The 22407-nt window shown below is 54.3% G+C and overlaps 3 protein-coding genes and 1 pseudogene across 4 annotated transcripts; 3 read left to right on the forward strand and 1 right to left on the reverse strand.

Moving 5' to 3' along the window:
- Positions 1–2532: 2532 nt before the first annotated feature.
- NKG7 (natural killer cell granule protein 7) lies at positions 2533–4171 on the forward strand. Of its 2 annotated transcripts, none has more exons than XM_058708509.1 (4): positions 2533–2931; positions 3017–3163; positions 3262–3396; positions 3516–4171. In XM_058708509.1, the coding sequence occupies exons 1-4, from the start codon at positions 2775–2777 to the stop codon at positions 3734–3736; spliced, it is 660 nt and encodes a 219-aa protein (XP_058564492.1). In that variant the 5' UTR covers positions 2533–2774; the 3' UTR covers positions 3737–4171. The 2 variants fall into 2 exon arrangements, with proteins under 2 accessions (XP_058564492.1, XP_058564493.1); XM_058708510.1 differs by having other exon boundaries at positions 2560–2931; positions 3488–3708.
- Positions 4172–5036: 865 nt separating this feature from the next.
- CLDND2 (claudin domain containing 2) lies at positions 5037–6887 on the forward strand. Its single transcript, XM_058708530.1, is given in 5 exon segments — positions 5037–5729; positions 6065–6202; positions 6427–6546; positions 6771–6779; positions 6782–6887. Coding segments are annotated over 5 exon segments (498 nt in total). The 5' UTR covers positions 5037–5560; the 3' UTR covers positions 6844–6887.
- Positions 6888–7558: 671 nt separating this feature from the next.
- ETFB (electron transfer flavoprotein subunit beta) lies at positions 7559–21213 on the forward strand. The gene is made up of 6 exons (XM_058708495.1): positions 7559–7715; positions 15411–15569; positions 15682–15840; positions 17698–17760; positions 20342–20500; positions 21000–21213. Exons 1-6 carry the CDS (start codon positions 7659–7661, stop codon positions 21168–21170), a joined length of 768 nt encoding a protein of 255 aa, XP_058564478.1. The 5' UTR covers positions 7559–7658; the 3' UTR covers positions 21171–21213.
- LOC131500497 (U6 spliceosomal RNA) lies at positions 19157–19252 on the reverse strand (annotated as a pseudogene).
- Positions 21214–22407: the final 1194 nt, after the last annotated feature.

Below are 22407 nucleotides of genomic sequence, written 5' to 3' on the forward strand. Positions count from 1 at the left end.
CATACTGCCTGACCTATAAGAGGCACTGGTTGGATTATTTCCAGAAGCCTCCTATGGGCCAGGCCCTTTGCTGGGCCCTGGGGGCCCCCAAATTAATCAGGCCTCGTTCCTGCCTTGGAGTTCTTGACGTCTGAGCATGTGTGGAAAGTGGTGGAAGGAGAGACACTTTGGATCACGCCAAGTAAAGGTGGTCCTGGGAGATAATAATTGGGCTAGGGGTGTGGGAATAGCGTCCCGGACTGAGGGTGGAGGCTTGGGATTGGAGGACCTCAGCTCTGAAGACAGGACCAATAGAATAGAAAGACCAGGTGTCTAGGTGATCCAGGTGGGCCCGAGGACTGGGCAGAGTTTCTGCAGGATGGAGCCTCAGAAGGAATTCCCTGGGGCTGGGAGAGGCTGGAGAAAGTTAGAAGGGACTGGGGTGACCTGGAAACACTGGTGGCACTTGGGCAAGACTGGTAGAGACCCAAGGAGACCAAAAACTGGGACAGTGTCGGGGAGCCAGGGACCTGAGGTCTTGGGAAAAGCTTCAACACACACATTTTGTCAAGAAAAAGGATGGAGGTTCTGGAGGGCAATTCCATTTTCAACATCACGTCAGCTGATTCAGGCTCTCCTGGAGGCTGTAGTCTGTCCTTATTGGCTTGAGGGGCATGTGCTGGAGGGCACCAAGAACCTGGGCCCAAAGACAGCCTTTGACGCCAACAACTGCGGAAGCCTGTTGGAGCCTGGTGTGGCCACGTGTGTGTGCACACGCGCGTGCCTGTGCCTGTGTGTGCATGTGCCATGGTGAGGGTGGGACTCAGGGAGATGAAGCAGGAGGGGTGTCTGGTTGGTTCAGTTGGGAGAGCATGTGACTCTTGATCTTGAGAACGTGAGTTTGAGCCCCAAGTTGGGTTAGACATTAAATCAATAAACTTAAAAAAAAAAAAAAAGAGATGAACCAGGGTTAAAGGCTTGAGACTGGAGGTGGAATGTAAATGAAAATGAGTGGGATTGAGGTAGGATTTATAGGACTTGGGGTGGAGTAGGAGGAAGAGGGGCGTGGGGCCAGAAATATGATCCGGCACGGGGATGGGAGTGAGGATAAGGTTAAGTCTCAAGATGAGGATGGGTTTGAGTTGGGGGTTGAGCTTGGGTTTGGAGATGGGGTTGGGGTTGAGTTTGGGGCTGGGTTTGTGAGTAAGAGGATGGAGGTTAGGTCAGGTGGCAGGACAGGGTTAAGGAGTAGGTTGTGTTTGTGCTTGGGGATGGGACTGACCTTAGCGTTGGTGTTGGTGATGAAAGTGGGGTCTGGTTTAGGAATTGAGGTGGAGTTGAGTTTGTTAGAGCTGGGTAGAGCTGGGTTATAAATGGGGCTGGGTTTGGGGTTAGGGATGAAGTTACGGATTGGGTTGAGTTGGGGTCAGGTTTGGGAATGAGAATAGGGTTGGGTTGGAGGATAGGGATGGAGTTAAGGATGGGGTTGGGTTTGAAATGGGGTAGAGACTGCAGATGGGCCCTGTGATCTGACACCTCCTTCGTCACACCTCCACAGCCCAGACTTCCCGAAGCCTGTCTGTTGCTCTCCGCTAGAGCTACATCCACCGCCATTTTTGTGTCGGCGCCCTGCTGCTTATGATCTGAATCTCTCTCTGGGAGCCTGCCCTTCTGAGCATGTTCCCAGGAGTGGCCAGCTATCTCAGTGGTGAGGGTCTGGGTGAAGGATGGGGGTTTGCAAACTGGAGTCTCCGATAATGGAAGAGGACCTGGGCTCTTGAGTCACTGTGTTGTGGGGCTGCTGGCTCAAGGTCATCTTCATGACAGAGGTCCTCTTCTAGGCCATTCCCCGGTTCATAGAGGTCAAGTGTGCCTGAGCCTTCTACCTGGGCTGCCACACCTTCACCTGACACTTGCTTATCTGTGAGGCATTACCTAGGACCTGGTATTGGTATGGGCGGAGGGGGCTTGCTCTTGGAGGGTGGGAGGGTCCTGTGCCCCTGCCCCTGCCACTCAGGCACCCTGATGAAGGCCACTGGACTGGAGGCCCTGCTCAAAGCAGAGCTGTGTGTGAACTCTTCTTACCAGATAAGGATGTGGGCATGTCTTCCTCCCCACAAACTTTCAGAATTGTGATTCTCCACCCTCTGCTTGCCTTGGGTATAAGCTCCGAGCCATCGATCCAGGAATCTGAGCCCCTGCCTGCCTGCCTCTTCCTCGAGACCTGAGTCCAGCCCTCCAGACCTTTTGCCCCCTCAGCCCCAAGTATCTTGGCCTCCGGCCCCCTCTCTCTGCAGAGACGCCAAAGTCGGGGCCCCTCTCTTCCAGGATGGAAGGTTGCAGAACCCACAGGAAAGCATGACACAACCCTCAACTGTCCCCTCTGGCCACATCCCCCATTTAACTCACACCCTGGCCTCACTTGCCACCTCCCACCTTGAGGCCCCCAAGCCTCTCACACCTCTTCCAGGAAGCATCCTCTGATGTTAAGGGCTCTAAGGGTGGGAGGTACAGAACCTAAAACAGACAGGCAAGTTCTGAACCACCCTCAAACCACTGATGAGATGACACTCTCCACCACACACTATGAGGGGACTTGAATCTCCTTGGGGGGAGGGCATTGTCAGGGTAACCAGGAAGAGAGGGCTTACTGCAAGAGTCAGCTACCGGGAACTGCAGGAGACCACACCAGCCTGGTTTCAAAGGCTTAAAGGCTTCTCTTTCTGGAGCTCAGAGGACCCACGATCACCAGCTTCTTCATTTCCCAGGCCCCAGACACCCAACTGCTCATCTCCATGGAGCTCTGTCGGTCCTTGGCCTTATTCACTGGCTGCCTGGGCCTGGTGTCCATCCTGATCGCTCTGAGCACGGATTTCTGGTTCGTGGCCGTGGGGCCTAACTTTTCACTTCACTCGGGCCTCTGGCCAGAGGGGTTTCACAATATGGTGGCAGGTAAGGGATGGCAGTCTCTTTTGGTGGGGGGGGGGGGAGAGGGGCTGCGTGAGGGGCAGGCACCCAAATCTTCTCTCTTACACAGCCTACATCCACGTGACACAGAGCTTCAGCATTCTGGCTGCCCTGTGTGGCCTGGTGTCGGTGATCCTCATGGTCCTGTCCTACATCCCCTCACTGTCCATTCCAGGCCGCGGGCCCCTTGCCTCCTCTGTCACAGCCTTTGTTGCAGGTAGACTCCAGGCTGTACCTGGGGACTGGGGACTGGGGACTGGGGACTGGTGAGTTCCCACAGAGGTGCTGAGCAGTCTCTCCTGTCTTCATCCTCAGCCATCTTCGTGATGGTGGCCATGGTCGTCTACACCAGTGAGCGGTGGAACCAGTCCCAACACCCCCAGATCCAGTCCTTCTTCTCCTGGTCTTTCTACCTGGGCTGGGTTTCGATGATTCTCTTGCTCTGTGCAGGTAACTGCTGCTCCAGGAACTGGAGAGGCTGGCTGGGGGGCCTCTGAGAGAGCAGGGTGGGGCAGGTGTTAACCTCTCTCTGTCACCCCAGGTAGCCTGAGTCTGGGTGCTCATTGCAGTGCCCCCCGGCCTGGCTATGACACCTTGTGAGCGAGAGAGGCGACAACAGCAAGATGAGGCGTTATTCTCTGAAGACACCACCAGGAGCCTCAGGCCCCCGCAGCCCCCCCTCCTGCCCTTACCCCCAGCCCTCCCCCAACCCCTTCATTTGCTTCTTTACCCATTCAACAAACATATGCTGGGATCTGGTAATTCTGGGATTAATTCCTTCATGACATAAGCTGAGGGCAAGCCAGCTCCATGCTGGGTGACAGAAAGGACTCAGAGCCCTTACCTGTCATCCGTCTACCAGCCGGGATAGGGGCCACTGTGGCCCCATGTCAGCTCCCTTCTCCAGGCCTTGCCTTTCTCCCTGTTTCCATCTCAAGACCCTGTCCTTTGTCTTTCCCACATTAGTGCTCTTTCCTTCTTACTCCCTGATTTTGCCACCCCTGTCTTCCCTATGGTCCTCCTTGCTCATTTCATTCACTCATTCATTCATTCATTCATTCGCTCCTTCAGCTGGCTTCTCCTGAGTTCATCCTTTCTGTTGGGTCTCCCTGGGGATGCTGATGGGAACCTGAGACCTGGGCCTTGCCCACCGGGGGCTGCAAGTCCGGTGGGGGAATTGAGACGGCAGGGCAGAGCCTGGGATGGCGGGGAGAAAGTCCGCGTCAGGCGGTGGTGGGGGGAGGTGAGCTTTCTGGGGAGAGGGTGTTTAGGGGTTTCTCGAGGGCCGAGGCAAAGTCATCTGGACAGCGGGGCCCAAAGGTGTGGAGAGGCTGGAGGTTTTCAGGGGACGGAGAACAGTGCTCTGTGGCAGAATGTGGAATGCAGAGGCCATTGGGGTGTGAGGGTGGAGAGGTGGGTGAGAGCCAGGCCCCTAAGGCCACAGTGACTCTGTCTTGAGAGCAATGGGGGGCTAGAAGAAGGTTGTGAGGCGGGGAGGGACAGCTCCAGCTGCAGGTGCCCTATAGATCCCTCTGGGATATGCAGGGAGGTCAGAAAGGACAAAGGAGCTCGGCAATGCAATGGGTATGACTGGGGCCGGGGCACGAGACGGAAAAGAGGGAAGGGGCCAGAAAGATTCAGGGGCCGGAAGGAACGGGACACAGGGATCCAAGGGCTTTGTGGAGTGATGGGCAGGAGGGGGCCAGGTTAGTGCCCAGGGTTCTGGTGCAACCAACTTGGGTGGGATGGTAGGGTCATCCCTGTTTTGGTGGGAGATGTTGAGCTCAGTTGGGATGTGGTTGGCAGGGGTCTGGGACAGAGAAGTGGGCTGGAGATGGTTTGGGTTGCTATCAGAGGATCAGTGGCCGAGGGAGCCGTGGCTTCGAGGAAACTCATCGGGTAAGAAGGTGCAGGATGGAGATTCCAGGAAAACCAGCCCTGGGAAGTGGAGGGAAGATCAAGAACAGGAGCCTGCATGGGGGTCTGAGAGGGCACAGCCAGAGAGTTGGGGGCCTGGAGAGCTTCTGGGGTCAAGGGAAGAATTTTCAGAAGGATATGGTCTATCGTGTCATGGCCATCTGACTCTGTGTGCATGTGGGTTTATGTGCGTGTGGGGGTGTGGGTGGGTGGTTATCTCTTTAAGTGGCTGATGGGAGAGGGGGTTCTGGAACTCCTCCTGCCTCACAGAGACCCAGTCTCCCTTCCCCCACACCTCTGGACTCTGTGTCTAAGAAGCCCCCCTGAGCTGGGTGTCAGTCATTTAGGTGGGTGTGTGCATGGGGGTTGGGGGAGGGCACTGGACAGGTTACAGGCACACTCCACTGAAGAATGGAGATCTTTGAAAGACAGAGAGGTCCTTAAGCTGTGACTCCCTGTGGGTAAGGTCTCAAAGCGCCCAATAGTAGCAGTAGGACATGGGGGAGAAGGAGGTCTTGGGTTTGGGAAGGGCCTGAGGGAGGGGTCCCCAGACAGGGGTGCTGGGGTGAAGTCTGGGATATGTAGGGACATGTGTGTGTGGGTCTCAAGGGCTTGAAAGAGCCGAGACAGGGGCCTGGGGGCGGGAGGGCTGTTGGCCAATCTTGCATGTGTGACCCTCCGCAGCAGCCTCCCTGGCATGGGGGTGAAGCGGCGCCTTCAGAGCGGGGGCACCTTGCTGGGCTTCTTGGCCCAAATCCTCACGATTCTCTCCACTGCCACCAACTACTGGATCCGCTACCCAGGGGGCCACAGTAGCCTGTGGCAGGAGTGTAATGGCGGCATCTGCTCCAACATCCCCTGCCAGAGTGAGGCCCCGCCCGCCCAGATGTCCCCCACTGGGCAGACAGCACCCCCCCCCCACCCCGGCACTGAGCCCAGCTGGCCCCCTCGCCTCACACAACAGCTGGGCACATCCTGCGGCGCCCCCCACCCCCCCACCCCTTCCTCTCCAGTCTCAGATCCACCTGCTCCTCCACGACAAAGACTACCACGAACCCCCACTTTGGGATCTGCTTCCCTGTTGGGACCTTAACCGCCCCTCATGAAGCAACTTGCGAGTCCCTATCCAAACTAGACCGGCGGGTGGGGGTGGTGGCCCGGGGCGGCACCAGCGCGCGGCTGAGGCGGCCGCTCCCCCCAGCCATGCTGGCGGTGGCGGGCGCGTGCATGGTGCTGGCGGCGTGCTCCGCCGTCGTGGGTTTGGTGATGGGGCTGCGGATTCTGTACCACGAGGGTGACTCGCGGGGCCAGACTATGAGCGGCACCTTCTTCCTCTGCGGTGAGATGGTAGCGGGCCCCCAGGCATAGGGCGGGCTTGGGAGTTGCGGGGGACAGGGGCCCAGGGTCTCGCACTTGGAGGCGCTCGGAAGAGAATGAGGGGAGGGGCCGGGGACCCAGAGGAGGGCGTGGCTGGGAGGAGGGGCGTGGCCTGGGCGACGGGCGCGGTCTAGGGGCGCCTCGGCTCTGCGCCCTGGCTACGCTCACCCAGGGCGCGGGGCCCAGGGCTGCTGCTGCTGATCGCCCTGACAGGCTACACCGTCAAGAACGCGTGGAAAAACGACGTCTTCTTCTCATGGTCCTATTTTTCGGGGTGGCTGGCTTTACCCTTCTCTATTCTCGCGGGTAACCTGGACAGCGGGAAGAGGGTGGAGGAGACTGCCCTGAGCACCCCCCTCCCCACAGACTCCCCGTCGCCCTCCCAGGGACTCCCCAGCACACTCCGCTCCCGACTCCCGCACACCCGGCAGGATCGCCCCTAGAGCTCCGAACCCCCGTCCCGGGGAGCTCCCGGTCATCCGCCCCAGGACCCACCGTCCCCCACCCGCCCTCCGCTCCTCTCCCGCCAGGCTTCTGCTTCTGCTGGCGGACATGATCGTGCAGAGCACGGACGCCATCAGCGGATTCCCCGTGTGCTTGTGACCGCAGCCTGCCTGGGGCAGAATAAAGGAACGGCTTTCACCGCCGCAGCTCGTGTGCCTTTCTGGGGGACACGAACGCACGTGGGAACATGGATATGAAGAGCACGGGGGACCGGGACACGGGGATCCCTGGGGGCTCAGGGAGGACATAAGCACATGAACCTACAGGGAACGTGGAACATGGGGACACGAGCTTGGAGTGGACAAGGCACACGGACTGGGAGGGGGAACGGGAATCAGGGGTAGTGGGGTCAGGAGCGCACAAGGTCGTTTGGAGGGGATGTAGGGACTTGCAGGGAAAACGAGTATAGGGGAACATAAGGGGCATGAACATGGGACGAGGAACATGGCAAAAAGAAAATGGGGAGACACAAGAGGACGTAGGGGACACGAGCATGGCGACTTGTACAGTTGAGGAAAAGGCGGGGGGCTGGGGAAGGGGATAAATCGAGGACACTGGGAAAAGTTTAGAATTCGTGGGAGGAACTCCACTCCGGGGGCATCTCCCTACGCTCACGGCCTTTCCCCTAGTTCCCGGCCACGCCCCCTCCTCTAGGTCCGTTTCCTTTCCCCTCGGGTCCCGCCTCTTTGTCCAAGATTCGTTCCCTATTGGCCCCAATCCTCTTGCCACACCTGCTTCCCTTCCGGGCCTCCGGTTGGTCCTCTGTTGGGGCGGAGGCGGGCACCACAGCGGTTGACTGGCTGGCTGCGTGGGGCGCAGGCGCAGAGAGGGGCGGGGTGCGGGGGCGGGACGAGAAGTCTCGGTCTGGGCGCCCAGCGAGCTCACTGACCCCGGCAGGTGGCAGAGGCAGGAAGATGGCGGAGCTGCGTGCGCTCGTGGCTGTCAAGAGGGTCATCGACTTCGCTGTGAAGGTGACCGCCCCCCCCCCCCAACCTCCCCGAATCCCGCGGCCGTGTGCTTCCGGGGTCACTGTATGGGAGGTCTTCTCATACCTCTGATCTCTCCCGCTCTTCCCCCAAACGTCAAAGTACACCAGAGGGCAAAGATCAAGGACTGTGAGGTTCAGACTTCAGATCTCTCTTCATTCAGACCAGGCCCCTCTGGGGTCATGACCCCGTTCCCTTTTCTCGAGTCTGGACTCGCTGTCTTCATAGGGTGCAGTGCGAGTTACCTTCTCTATTTCTTACCTGCTGGAGGTGTCATGGCCCCTATTTATTAACACATGGAGAAACTGAGGCACAGAGAGGTCACTCAGCTAGGATGGGATAGAGCTGAGATTTCCGCTCCAGGTCTGTCTGACTCCTCAACCCAACTAAATGCTTTGCACACAAGCCACACTTTAACCTTTAGGCTGCTTTGCACACTCCGTTGATTATTCCAATACCGGGCGCTGTGGGAACCCAGAAACTGTCTTTTACCCTACGTAGCCACAGGGTGAGTGAAGAGGTCCTGCTGGGAAGGGAGGGTGGAGTGTTTGCTGGAGACGGAATCCCGTCGGACTGAGCTGGTGGAATGACTCACATTCTCCATGAGGGGGCTGGGGGCAGCGTCTCTGAGGGCCTGGCTTGCCCCCAGAGAGAAGCTGGTCTGGACAGAGGTGAATCAGACGCAGTCTCGCAGGCCCGTGTCTCCTATTACTTGGCTTAAAGCAGACTGAAGGTGGTGACTGCCCGTCCACGTGTGTCCCCACCATCAGACTGGGGTTCCACCTCTGCGTCTCCAGCATTGCCCAGGATAGGGCCTAGCTTGCCAGAGGCCTCGGGATGCATGAAACCAGGGCCCCTGCCAGTTTGGGGGGTGGGGTGGGCAGGAGGTCCCGGCAGCCGGGCTTGGCGTGGAAGCTTCAGTGATCATAACTGCCCATGTGTAGTGAGCGATTACTACGGAGGGGCAGGGCTCCAAGTCCTTGACAGAGATTAACCTATTCAGTGCTTTCAAAAGCCGCTAGGTGTTATCAGTCCCGTTGGACAGGTGAAGAAACTGAGAACCGTGGAGGTTCTGTTACCTGGCAGGTCATCCCGCTCCAGGCCACCAGAGTCAGAATCACAAGTGCAGGCAAGTCCCGCTCTGGTCTCTCCTCCTCCCCTTTTCACTCAGCAGCTGGGAGGCCTGATGACAGCAAATGGCAGGGATGTTGCTCGGGGTCCTGGGACCTGCTCTCCTGGTTTCCTCCGACCTGTAACTGTTCCTTCGGGCTCCGTCGCCCCCTGGGTCTCCTTCTGCCCCAGTCCTGGTCTCCATGGCCTGAGATGCCTAGGTCGCATTTGTCTCCCCGACCCGGCGGGCTCCAGTTTCATGGGCTTTGGGTCGCAGCCGCATCCAGCACAGGGACTGGCATGGGTGTGTGCCGAATGAGAGAACAAAGAGGGGGTGTCAGCTGCTGTCCTGTCCCTCCGGTCTATCCTCTCCCAGCCTCACAGCTCTTCCTGCACTGGGAGCTGCCCCGAGGCTCCCCAGCACCCTCAGGACAAAGTCCCAGCCCCTCAGGGTTTGAGACCCTTCGTGGTCCGGCCTTGGCCCCTGTGCTGCCGTCCACGGTGCCCTGTTCCTCCCTTACCCCTTGTGCTTCCATAGCTCCCACCTAATCTTTCCTGACAGACAGGGCCCCTTCTTGGCTTGGGCCCTTGTCCCCGCTGGGCCTTCTGCTTGGATACCCTTCCTTCTCCAGCCCTACTCGTACCTCCCTGTCCTGCTTAACGCTGATCTGTCAATCACATCGGCATTTAGTGGTTCTCTGGTATCCCCTGTCCCAACCCTCTCGTGCTCCTCGTTGTGTCCTTGGACACTCCTGCAGCCCCCTGGGCTTGCCTCTCTGCACTCTTCTCCCACACTGGATTGGGATCCTCTGTCCACCCAGATGTCCCCTCCCCCCCATCGGTGGCTCCTCAGGGTGCATGCACTTCGTTCCACTCTTGCCTCACTTGTCACCTTCTCTGGGAGGCCTGCCCTGGATCCTGACTTAAAGTTGCAACCCCCATTGTTCCTGTCCCCTCCCTGGCTGTAATTTCACCCATACTCTCGTCTCTTTGTAATCTCCTCTCATTTACTGATTGTTCTCTTTAGTGTCTGTCTCTCCTTCCAGAATTCCAGCTCCAGGGTGGGGAGGAGGGTCTGTCTGATGGAGTCACTGCTGTCTTAGTCATTGGTTCCCTCGCAAGAACGGTTCAGAGCCAACTCCAGGCCAGCTGCCTGGGTCAGCTTCCTACTATGTGACCTTGGGGAGCTGCGTAACCACTCTGAGCCTTGTTTTCCTCCACCCTACAACGGGGATAACAAGAGTATCTCCTGAACTGGGTGGCGGTGAAGATCGGATAAGCTCTTAGAATAGCCCCTGGCTATGGGGCGCCAGGGTGGCTCTGTCGGTTGAGCGTCCAACCTCAGCTCAGGTCATAATCTCACGGTTTGTGAGTTCGAGCCCCGCCTTGGGCTCTGTGCTGACAGCTTGGAGCCTGCTTTGGATTCTGTGTCTCCCCGTCTCTGCCCCTCTCCCCACTTGCGCTCTCTCTCTCTCTCTCTCTCTCTCTCAAAAACAAGTGTTGGGGGGCGCCTGGTTGGCGCAGTCGGTTAAGCGTCCGACTTCAGCCAGGTCACGATCTCACGATCCGTGAGTTCGAGCCCCGCGTCAGGCTCTGGGCTGACGGCTCGGAGCCTGGAGCCCGTTTCAGATTCTGTGTCTCCCTCTCTCTCTGACCCTCCCCCATTCATGCTGTCTCTCCCTGTCTCAAAAATAAATAAACGTGGGGCGCCTGGGTGGCGCAGTCCGTTGAGCGTCCGACTTCGGCCAGGTCACGATCTCGCGGTCCGTGAGTTCGAGCCCCGCGTCGGGCTCTGGGCTGATGGCTCGGAGCCTGGAGCCTGTTTCCGATTCTGTGTCTCCCTCTCTCTCTGCCCCTCCCCCGTTCATGCTCTGTCTCTCTCTGTCCCAAAAATAAATAAAAAACGTTGAAAAAAAAAATTAAAAAAACAAAAACAAAAACAAAAAAAACAAGTGTTGGCTGGCACGCAGTGAGTATTGTTATTATTGATAGTACTAGTAATGCAAGTTTATTTAGTCATTTGCTCAGAAACAGATGCTGTGCTCAGTGTGTGTCCGTGTGCACGTCTGTGATTGTGTGTTTAGGGTATTACTGAATAGGCAACCAGTGACACTCAGTTCTGGCCCATGAGGCTGTACCCTTCAGAGTTTCTTTCAAGGCCCAGGGAGAGGCCGAGTCGATTTTGCATTCGTGATTTGGTATGCATTTTCTATTTATTTATTTATTTTTGTTTTTCTTATTTTTAATTTTATTTTATTCTTTTTTTTTTTAATATATGAAATTTATTGTCAAATTGGTTTCCATACAACACCCAGTGCTCATCCCAAAAGGTGCCCTCCTCAATACCCATCACCCACCCTCCCCTCCCTCCCACCCCCCATCAACCCTCAGTTTGTTCTCAGTTTTTAACAGTCTCTTATGCTTCGGCTCTCTCCCACTCTAACCTCTTTTTTTTTTTTCCTTCCCCTCCCCCATGGGTTTCTGTTACGTTTCTCAGGATCCACATAAGAGTGAAACCATATGGTATCTGTCTTTCTCTGTATGGCTTATTTCACTTAGCATCACACTCTCCAGTTCCATCCACGTTGCTACAAAGGGCCATATTTCGTTCTTTCTCATTGCCACATAGTACTCCATTGTGCATATAAACCACAATTTCTTTATCCATTCATCAGTTGATGGACATTTAGGGTCTTTCCATCATTTGGCCATTGTTGAGAGTGCTGCTGTAAACATTGGGGCACAAGTGCCCCTATGCATCAGTACTCCTGTATCCCTTGGGTAAATTCCTAGCAGTGCTACTGCTGGGTCATTGCGTAGGTCTATTTCTAATTTTTTGAGGAACCTCCACACTGTTTTCCAGAGCGGCTGCACCAATTTGCATTCCCACCGACAGTGCAAGAGGGTTCCCGTTTCTCCACATCCTCTCCAGCATCTATAGTCTCCTGATTTGTTCATTTTGGCCATTCTGACTGGCGTGAGGTGATATCTGAGTGTGGTTTTGATTTGTATTTCCCTGATGACGAGGGACGTTGAGCATCTTTTCATGTGCCTGTTGGCCATCCGGATGTCTTCTTTAGAGAAGTGTCTGTTCATGTTTTCTGCCCATTTCTTCACTGGGTTATTTGTTTTTCGGGTGTGGAGTTTGGTGAGCTCTTTATAGATTTTGGATACTAGCCCTTTGTCCGATATGTCATTTGCAAATATCTTTTCCCATTCCGTTGGTTGCCTTTTAGTTTTGTTGGTTGTTTCCTTTGCTGTGCAGAAGCTTTTTATCTTCATAAGGTCCCAGTAATTCATTTTTGCTTTTAATTCCCTAGCCTTTCTGGATGTGTTGAGTAAGAGATTGCTACGGCTGAGGTCAGAGAGGTCTCTTCCTGCTTTCTCCTCTAGGGTTTGGATGGTTTCCTGTCTCACATTCAGGTCCTTTATCCATTTTGAGTTTATTTTTGTGAATGGTGTGAGAAAGTGGTCTAGTTTCAACCTTCTGCACGTTGCTGTCCAGTTCTCCCAGCACCATTTGTTAAAGAGACTGTCTTTTTTCCATTGGATGTTCTTTCCTGCTTTGTCAAAGATGAGTTGGCCATACGTTTGTGGGTCTAGTTCTGGGGTTTCTATTCTATTCCATTGGTCTATGTGTCTGCTTTTGTGCCATATTTTATTTTATTCTTAAAAAAAATTTTTTTAATGTTTATTTATTTTTGAGAGAGAGAGACACACACAGAGTACGAGTGGAGGAGGGGCAGAGAGAGAGGGAGACACAGAATCCGAAGCGGGCTCCGGGCATTGAGCTGTCAGCACAGAGCCCAAGGCTGAACCCACCATCCGTGAGATCATGACCTGAGCTGAAGTCGGACACTTAACTGACCGAGCCACCCAGGCACCCCTATTTTTTATATTTTTAAATATTTACTTATTTTTGAGAGAGACAGAGACAGAGAGAGAGGCAGAGCACACGTGGGGGAGGAGCAGAGAGAGAGAGGGAGACACAGAATTGAAAGCAGGCTCCAGGCTCTGAGCTGTCAGCACAGAGCCCGACGTGGGGCTCAAACTCATGAACCGTGAGATCATGACCTGAGCCGAAGTCGGACACTCAACCAGCTGAGCCACCCAGGTGCCCCAGCTGCATTTTCTTAAAGCAGATCCTCCAAAGGATGGAAACTTCAGGCCCCAGAAAACCTGTTTCCGTCTCTGGGCCTTACCTCAACCAGCCATGTGTTCCTCGGTTCTGGGAGGACACGGCCTTTTCCCCTTCCCCTTGTTCCTTCTGCGCTTGGGATAGCTGGCACCTCCTCTTCCTTCAGGTCACACCTGTCACCTCCGTGAGGATGTTGGTCCTCTTTGCCTGCCCCAGACGCGATCTCCCGTAGAAGGGTCTCAGCCCTGACCACCACCTTGACCGTCGGTTGTGGGCATCTCTCCCTGCCCACCGCCTCACTGTCTGGCCTTGGCCGTCCTGAATCACAGAGAAGTCCTTGAGCTGTGTCAAGAGTTCAGGGACGGCCTTCAGAAGTCACTTTACGAACACCTGCTCCTGTGTCGTGGGCCGCGGATAGTAGGACTGGCTCTCCTACCTCTCGAGGGCCCGCCTGGCAGCCTGGAGAGTCTCACGATTCCCAACTCAGACTTGGAGTGAGGCTCTACTTCCTTGTGGTGTCATCCTGGGCAAGGCCCTTGGCCTGTCTGTGCCTCAGTTGGCCCATCTGTACAATAGGGATGGGAATGGCAGTAACTAACCTCCTAGGCTGTCAGGACAGTTACATGAGTTCATGCACGTAATAAAGCCCTCGGGGGCAGTCGATGCCTGCCAGGGTCATGGCTGTTTCTGTTGAACGTTAATAGTTTGCATCTTTAAGAGACAGACGTCCTGACTCATCTCCTTTGACTGATAAAGCCTCATTATTTAAAATAATTTGGAAAAAAAAAAAAAAAAAAGACCGGCACTGAATTTTGAGACCATCCATTGTTTCCTGACTTAGATAATTGAACTCAACAGTGTTTTCAAAGCTTCAAATCTTCTCTGGCTTGAAAGGTCTTCTTCCGTGGAGAAGATGAGCGGGCACCTTTCCCCGGTGCCGGTGCCAGAGGGCTCTCATCCCCTTCTGTTTGGGCGTGGGCAGCTTGGTGCCCGGGGTCTTGCCAGAGCAAGAGTGGGCTCGGGGCCCTCCACCAGCCCCCTGGCCCGTCAGCCAGCCTCTTACTGCGGGGGGCTGCTTTCCTGTTTAAAGGGGAGACCTATGTCTTGGATTTTATTTTTGTAACAAGAGGGCTTTTGTGTTTTATTTTTTATTTTTTTTCATGTTTTTATTTATTTTTGAGAGAGAGAGACTGAGAACGAGCGGGGGAGGGAGAGGGAGACACAGAATCCGAAGCAGGCTCCGGGCTCTGAGCTGTCACAACAGAGCCCGATGTGGGGCTCGAACTCACAAATCATGAGATCATGACCTGAGCCAAGGCTGGACGCTTAACTGACTGAGCCACCCAGTTGCCCCTTTTGTGTTTTAGTTTCTGTGCTGTTTATAAGTGTTTGAGCAGTTCTTTTTTTTTTTTTTTTTTTTTAATGTTTATTCATTTTCGAGAGAAAGAGAGACACTTCGTGAGAGGGGAAAGGGCAGAGAGAGAGGGAGACACAGAATCCAAAGCAGGCTCCAGGCTCCGAGCTGTCAGCACGGAGCCCCACGCGTAGCTCGGACTCACAAACTGTGAGATTACGACTTGAGCCGAAGTCGGACACTTAACCGACTGAGCCACCCAGGCGCCCCTACAAGTGTTTGAGCGGTTTTAATGCAAGTTCTTACACATGCATCTGACAAGTTCTTTTTTGTGCAGGAACTACAGTATGCCAGGTGCCACGCTAGGCCTGTGAGTACAGTTGTGAACAGAGCTGACAGAAATCCCTGTCCTCAGGGACTTGACATTCTAAGGGAGAGAAGATTGATAGTAAATCTATATAAGTACAGCATAGGGGCTCCTGGGTGGCTCAGTCAGTTAAGCGTCTGACTTTGGCTCAGGTAATGATCTCGTGGTTCGTGAGTTCGAGCCTTATGTCGGGCTTGTGCTGACAGCTCAGAGCCTGGAGCCTGCTTCGGATTCTGTGTCTTCCTCTCTCTCTTCCCCTCCCCCACTCAACACGCTGTCTCTCTCCCTCTCTCTCTCTCTCAAATAGAAATTAAAGCCTTAAAAAAATTAAAAGGAAGTGTCAGGGTATGGTGTGCAAAGTAAGGGTAAGTATTGTTCAGCAAACCTCACATTCTGGTGGCATTCGTATTTGCATGCAAGTATATGTTACGTATTTGTAATATATTCCCGAGTATCAAAGATGCATTTCTCACCGTGGGTTATGGTAAACGGAAATTGGCGAAACATGCTTTCAGGCCCAAGGAACAGAGCAGTGACAAGATGTTCGAGGTCCCCAGTGCTTAGCACATGTCTGAATGACACAATGAGAAGGTGACCCTCCACCTGCCTGTGGGACCCTGGGCAAGGGCCTGCCCCTTTCCCTGTCGTCCCCATCCGGCCCTTGCCTTCCCCGATCCCCTGACCCTGGCCCTTCCCTTCCTGGCTGGGCAGATCCGGGTGAAGCCTGACAAGACAGGAGTGGTCACAGATGGCGTGAAGCACTCCATGAACCCTTTCTGTGAGATCGCCATGGAGGAGGCCGTGCGGCTCAAGGAGAAAAAGCTGGTGAAAGAGGTCATCGCTGTCAGCTGTGGGCCTGCCCAGTGCCAGGTGGGAGAGGGTGCTGGGACCCTGAGTCCCGGGTCTGAGGGAGGAGGGACGGGATCGGGCTCCTGGGTACCCCTTGGGGCTACAAGCCAAGCCGAGTCCCTTCTCCTGGCAGGAGACCATCCGCACTGCTCTGGCCATGGGCGCAGACCGAGGCATCCACGTGGAGGTGCCAGCTGCAGAGACAGATCGCCTGGGTCCCCTGCAGGTGGCCCGGGTCCTGGCCAAGCTGGCAGAGAAGGAGAAGGTAGACCTGGTGCTGCTGGGCAAGCAGGTAAGTGTGCCCATCCCTCCCCCCCATCCCCATTCCTGCTCAGGACTGGCGGCGGGGTGGGCAGGAGCTGAGGCTTCAGGGGACCCAGGCTGGGTGGAGAGTTTGAGCAGGGTGGGCAGGATGACAGGTGGGGGGGGGGGGTCCTATGGGGTAAAGTGGGAGCCCTGGGGGCTGGGGCGATGGTCTGGGTGGGGGAAAGAGAGGCTTGATGGGACAGAGCAGAGAGACCTGTGGCTGGAGGGGCAGCGCTTGAGCTGCAGGGAGTGAGGGGAGGCGGAGAGGAGGTGAAGGTGGTGCTGGGGTCTGGCTGCAAGGGACAGAGAGGAAAGTTCTGGAAGAACTGAGGCTGTGAGGAAGAGGCTGGAAGGGGAGAGACTGGAGGCCAGGGGCTTGGGGAGGAGCTTGGGGGCTAACGTTGAGCTAGAACGCTACCTACCCCCTGAGGTGGGTGTGAGTCTGGCTCAGCTGTTCCCTCTGGAGGCCGGGCAAATGACAGCCTTCCTTTGGGCAGCCTGCCCACACCCTCCCATTTGAGATAGACATTGTGGCCTCGCCCAGGGAGGGGCAGCGGATCTTCAGAAGAGACCCAGACGACAGCAGTGGGAGGGGAGAGATCTAGGGGCGGGGGCTTAGGGACGAAGGCTGAGAAAGAATGCGAGAGACTGAGAGATCATACAGGGCACTGGGATCGCCTGGGAGGCTCAGAGGTAGAGCCAGGGCCCTGGTGGGAAAAGACAGGGATCCCAGCAGGCTGGATCGGTCCCTGGGGAGAGGCGGAGGCTGATGAGTCTATATAGGTGGTTGGGTGTCCTGCCCAAGTCAGACAGTGGAAAACGAGAGGTGACAAACAGCAGAGGAATCAGTAGAAGTCAGTAAGCTGAGGCAGGGGGCCTAACCAGAGAACAGGCCAAAAAGGCACAGTCTGGGTAGGCTCAGGGCTCTGGGGACCCAGGTCTCTCACCAGTGCCCCAGGACACTGGTGCTGGCATCATGGCCTCTTGATGCCCCCTCCGTTCTCTGGTGGGTCTCAGACTCATGTCCTGCCTGTCCTGGTTGTCAGGGACAGTTTCTGGGACCAGGGCCTCCAACTGGGAAGATACAGGATAAACTGGTCAGGACAGTCTTTATTGTAGGTGGCAGGGTCAGAATCAAACTGGCAGAAGCCAAAAAGTGAACCTGTTAGCTCATATAATTCAAGCTTCAGGCATGGCTTGATCCAGGTTCACATGTCAGCTCTAGGCTCTGCTCCTCTATCTTGTTTTTACCTTCTGCACCTCCAGGCCCATATCTCAGGAGCCCAGCAACCTCAGCAGAAACAAAAGAGCCTCTTTCCCAAGAGCTCCAGGAACACCTCCAGAGCTGACTCTTCATTGGTCCAGCTTGAGTCAAGTACCAATCCCTGAACCAATCACTAGGGTCAGGGGATAGCTCCTACTCACTCAGTTCCCCAGTGCAGCTGGCCCGGGTCCTGGCTCATGGGAGGCTTCTGTGAATTATACAGGGGGCAAAGATTTGGCACTGGGGATGCCAGATGTCCTTGTGTGCCCCTGGACAGGTGACTGCCTCTCACCAGGCCCAAGTGAAGGGATGGGATCATTCTAGTCCAGGAGTCAGCAGACTATGGCCCATGGTCACCGCTGATTTTATAAAGCTTTATTGGAACACCACCACTCTTGTTGCTTTATACAGGCACATTTCTATCTACGGCTGCTTGTGTACTACCGTGGCCGAGTTGCATCTCTGTGACTGAGACCGCATGATATTGAGAAAATGTTTGCTAATCCCCATCTAGACAAAGGCCCAAACGGTGTGTGAAAAGACCCATTGTCATACAGTCTTCTCTCTTTCTCCACTCAGGCCATCGATGATGACTGTAACCAGACAGGGCAGATGACCGCTGGATTTCTAGACTGGCCACAGGTGAGGCTGGAGTGAGGCGTACCTTCTGGGGGCTAGACCTGGGGGCTCAGAACAGGGCCACCCTTGTCCCTGCCTTTCTGGAGGAAGGCATGTGCAAGGATGGCTACTCCTGCTGGCAGGAAGGAGAAGTGCACAGCCAGGATGCCAGGCCTCGTCCAGGCCTTTGGTGCTCTGTCTTCAGCCCTGTCACTCTCCAACCACACACCAACGTCATCCCTGCCTCAGGGCCTTTGCACTTGCTCAACCCAGAACATGGTTCCCTCAGATTGCCTCATGCCTTTCCGACTCTCTCCTTTAGGTCTGTGCTCAGTTATTACCTCTTTAGAGAGGCCTTCCTTACCCACCCTGTATGAAATCCTCATGTCCCCTCCTCAGTTCCAGATTCCCCACTCCCCACCTCTGCCAGTCCAGTAGAAACACGAGCCACCTGGGTAATTTAGAATTTTTCACAGCCGGATTAAAAAAGTAAAAAGAATCAGGCAAAATGAATTGCAATAATATTTTATTTAACCTAACACATCTAAAATATTATCATCTCAACATATAATCAATATAAAAACTCCTGAGCTCTGTCATATTCTTTTTTGAAATTTTTTTTTTTTTTTCAACGTTTTTCATTTATTTTTTGGGACAGAGAGAGACAGAGCATGAACGGGGGAGGGTCAGAGAGAGGGAGACACAGAATCGGAAACAGGCTCCAGGCTCCGAGCCATCAGCCCAGAGCCTGACGCGGGGCTCGAACTCACGGACCGCGAGATCGTGACCTGGCTGAAGTCGGACGCTTAACCGACTGCGCCACCCAGGCGCCCCTGTCATATTCTTTTTTGTATGACGTCTTCAGAATCCAGTGTGGATTTTATTTTATTATTTTATTTTATTTTATTTTAAATTATTTTATTTTATTTTATTTTATTTTATTTTATTTTATTTTATTATTTTTTAAGTTTAGTTATATTTTGAGAGAGAGTGAGAGTGGAGGAGGGACAGAGAGAGAGGAAGAGCGAGAGAATCCCAAGCAGGCTCCCTGCTGTCAGCACAGAACCCAACATGGGGCTCAAACTCACAGACCACGAGATTATGACCTGAGCTGAAATCAAGAGTCAGATGAGTACTCGACTGAACCACCCAGGCACCCCTCCAGGGTGGATTTTATATCTACAGCACATCTCCATTCAGATGCTGAATTTTCATCAGAAATACTTAATTTAGATTCCTAAAATCCACAGTTGAAAACGTAGATTCACACACCCAGGGTGTTCCAAACACTCTTCAAAGTTTTCCAGTGATCGCATTGAGTATTTTTTTAAATAGCTTTGTTGAGATGTAAGTGGTCTACAATAAACTGCACATTTTTTTTTCTTTTTAATTTTATTTTTTATTTTTTAAAATTTACATCAAACATACGGAACACTTCACGAATTTGTGTGTCATCCTTGCGCAGGGGTGGTGCTAATCTCTGTCAGTTCGTAGGATCGAGCCTGGCATCCAGCTCTGCACTGACAACCTGCTTGGGATTCTCTCCTCCTCTCTCTGTCCCTCCCCCGCTTGCATGCATGCACGCACATGCTCTCTAAACAAACAAACAAACAAACAAACAAACAAGCAAACGAACAAACTTAAAAAAAAAATAAAGTAAGATGAAAAATTCCATCCCGTAATCACACGAGCCACATTTCACATGCTCAGAAGACACGTGAGTCCACTTGATTACCGTTATACTTGGTTACCGGTCACTTGGTTACCAGCAGTCTTCCCGGCCAGGATAAATGCCCCCGAAAGCCCAGGCCTTGTTGGTCATGTTCACTGTGTATCCCCAGGGCTGGCTCATGGGGTGTTCGGATGAGACTAGGGGTGACGGAACATCCCGGCTAAGACTTGAAAGGTTTGTCCAGTGAGTGAGCGAATGGAGACAACGGGCCGATTAGACAGAGAGGGTGTAGGTACATCAGGAAATGTTGATTCAGGACTGAGGCACAGAGGGGCGTTGGCGAGAGTGTGGGCGTGGGCGCTGAGCAAAGAAGATGGGGTCCCAGCTGATGTTTCCAGGGTCAAGGTGAGCACATGAGTCTGTTGTTACCCCAGCAGAGGGGCCTCGGAGGGAACTCCTGGGGACAGAATGGTGGGTAGTGGGAGCATGACATGGAGCTTAGAGCCAGACTGCCAGCTCTTGGGTGACAGCACATTTTTGAGCCTCGCCCTGCCTCAATTTTCCTCATCTGTAAAGTGGGGATAATAGCGTTTCCCGTATAGAGTTCCCGAGGGCCTGATGACTTAGTGCGCGGAAGTTGTTTACACGCAATGCGTGTTCATCATTATTAAGGAAGGTTAATAATAGGTCGGAACCTAACTGGCAGGTTCAGGTCATTAAGACCTACACGTTGGCTGCCAGTGAAAGTACAGATTTTTGAGATTCCCTTTCTGTGGCATCTTCCTGTTTGTGAACTTGATGTCTAAAGGTTACCTTGCAGGACTCTCTTCTGTTCTCTCATTCATTCACTCACCTGTGCATGTGCTCACGTCGCTCTGTGCCTCGCTCTGTGCCTGCCGTGAATTAACCTCACCCACCCTCCCATCTCCCCAGGGCACGTTCGCCTCCCAGGTGACACTGGAAGGGGACAAGGTGAAAGTGGAGCGGGAGATTGACGGGGGCCTGGAGACCCTGCGCCTGAAGCTGCCTGCCGTGGTGACCGCCGACCTGCGGCTCAACGAACCTCGCTATGCCACGTTGCCCAACATCATGGTGAGCACTTAGCAGATGGGTCACTGAGGGCCCAGAGACTTCTTGTACAAAGGAAAGGATCATCACCCTGCGGAAAGAAGAGTTTACCGTTCATCTTGGCTTGTAGGATGGGTTCACTGGGTCATTTTAGCCAATAGGGAGAGTTTAGTGTGCCATCTTAGCCAATAGGAAGGGCATCATCTCAGCCAATAGGAAAGGTACAGTGGATCATCTCAGCCAATAGGAAGGGTTCAGTGGATCATCTCAGCCACCAGGGAGAGTTCAGTGGGTCATCTCAGAAGGGTGGGTTCCGTGGGTCAGATGGGCCGCACTCGTTAAGCTAGCAGGTTGAGTTTGCCAGTCCATTTCAGCCCGTGAAGGGCTTCTCAAGACAGCTAACTAAACAGGGACCCTCAGCAGAAGGGCTTCCCAGTAGGTCATGTCTGTCTGGCTAGTGGGAGGCTGTGGGAGGCTGGGCAGGGCTTCAGCAGCCCTGTGAACTGTCACTGCCCATGTGCAGAAAGCCAAGAAAAAGAAGATTGAGGTCATCAAGCCCGGAGACCTGGGTGTGGACCTTACCTCCAAGCTCTCCGTGGTTAGTGTGGAGGACCCGCCCCAGCGCACGGCCGGCGTCAAGGTGGAGACCACAGAGGACCTGGTGGCCAAGCTGAGGGAGATTGGGCGGATTTGAGCCCCTTCCCTGACACTCAGCAATAAAACTATGACCCTCCCGACGACCGTCTCTGTTAACTCATTCCGTGGAGACCTGTTCTTTGATTCATTCAACAAACATTTACTTAAGTCTCCCGTGTGCCAGGCCCTGTGCTGGGTGACGCCGGGGACCCAGGTGAGTCACATCCAGTCCCTGAGAAGCTTCCATGTTGGGTGGGGGGGGGGGGGGTTGGGATGGACGTGGGCAGAGCCAGCTGTAAGCAGAGGTGACACCACACACTTAGGAGCTCACCTGGGGCATCTGACCTGGAATGTGGGGTCGGAGACTTCCCAGGTAGATGGCATCCTAGTTGAATTCCTGAAAGACGAAGATCAGTGAGGGGGTGTCATGCTGCAGAGCTTTTGCTGGGAACTCGCAGGTGCCAGGCCCCCGTGGAGACTTGGGGAACAGGAGACAGCAAGGCTGGAAGTTCTGGTTCTGGTTGGGGACACAGACAACATGTAAGGTGGGGATGAAGAGCCGGGGCCTGAAGTCAGACTCTGATTTTATTATTTTATTTTTTTTAAGTGTATTTATTTATTTTTGAGAGAGAGCGTGTGTGCACGTGCCCGGAGGAGGGGCAGAGAGGGAGGGAGAGAATCCCAAGCAGGCTCTGCGCTGTCAGCACGGAGCCCGACGCGGGACTCAATCCCATGAACCGTGAGATCGTGACCTGAGCCAAAATCAAGAGTCAGATGCTCAACCGACTGAGCCCCCCCCAGGCGCCCCCAGACTCAGTGATTTTAGATCCTCCCTCAACTTTCCCAGCTGTGGGATCTTGAGTGAGTTACCTTGCATCTCTGAGTTCTGGTTTCCTCATCCGGCTGATCAAAATAGTAAGAGCTTAGTGTAGTGGTTAAGGGCTTGGGGTCTGGATCCTGAGGCCCTGGCAAGTTCCTACTCTCCCAACGCCGATTTCCTCCTCCCTCAGGTGGCGTTAGTAATAATACCCGTGTTCTGGTTGGCTGATGTGGCATAACGAGGCACCCCAAAACTCACTGACTTAAAACCACCAATCATTTATTTTGCCCATACATCTGAAAGCTGGGCAGGGCTTGGCAGGAGAGCTCGCCTCTCCTCCACGCGGCGTCAGCTGGGGTCTCAAATGGGGCCCGGGGATACATGTCCAAGATGGCTTAGTCACCTGGCCTGCATGCTGGCTGGCTGGGGTTGTTGGCTTGAGCTGGCTGTAGACCAGGGGCCATGATTCCTTCCC

The sequence above is a fragment of the Neofelis nebulosa genome, chromosome 17 (genome assembly GCF_028018385.1).
Source record: "Neofelis nebulosa isolate mNeoNeb1 chromosome 17, mNeoNeb1.pri, whole genome shotgun sequence".
Taxonomy (NCBI): Eukaryota; Metazoa; Chordata; class Mammalia; order Carnivora; family Felidae; genus Neofelis; species Neofelis nebulosa.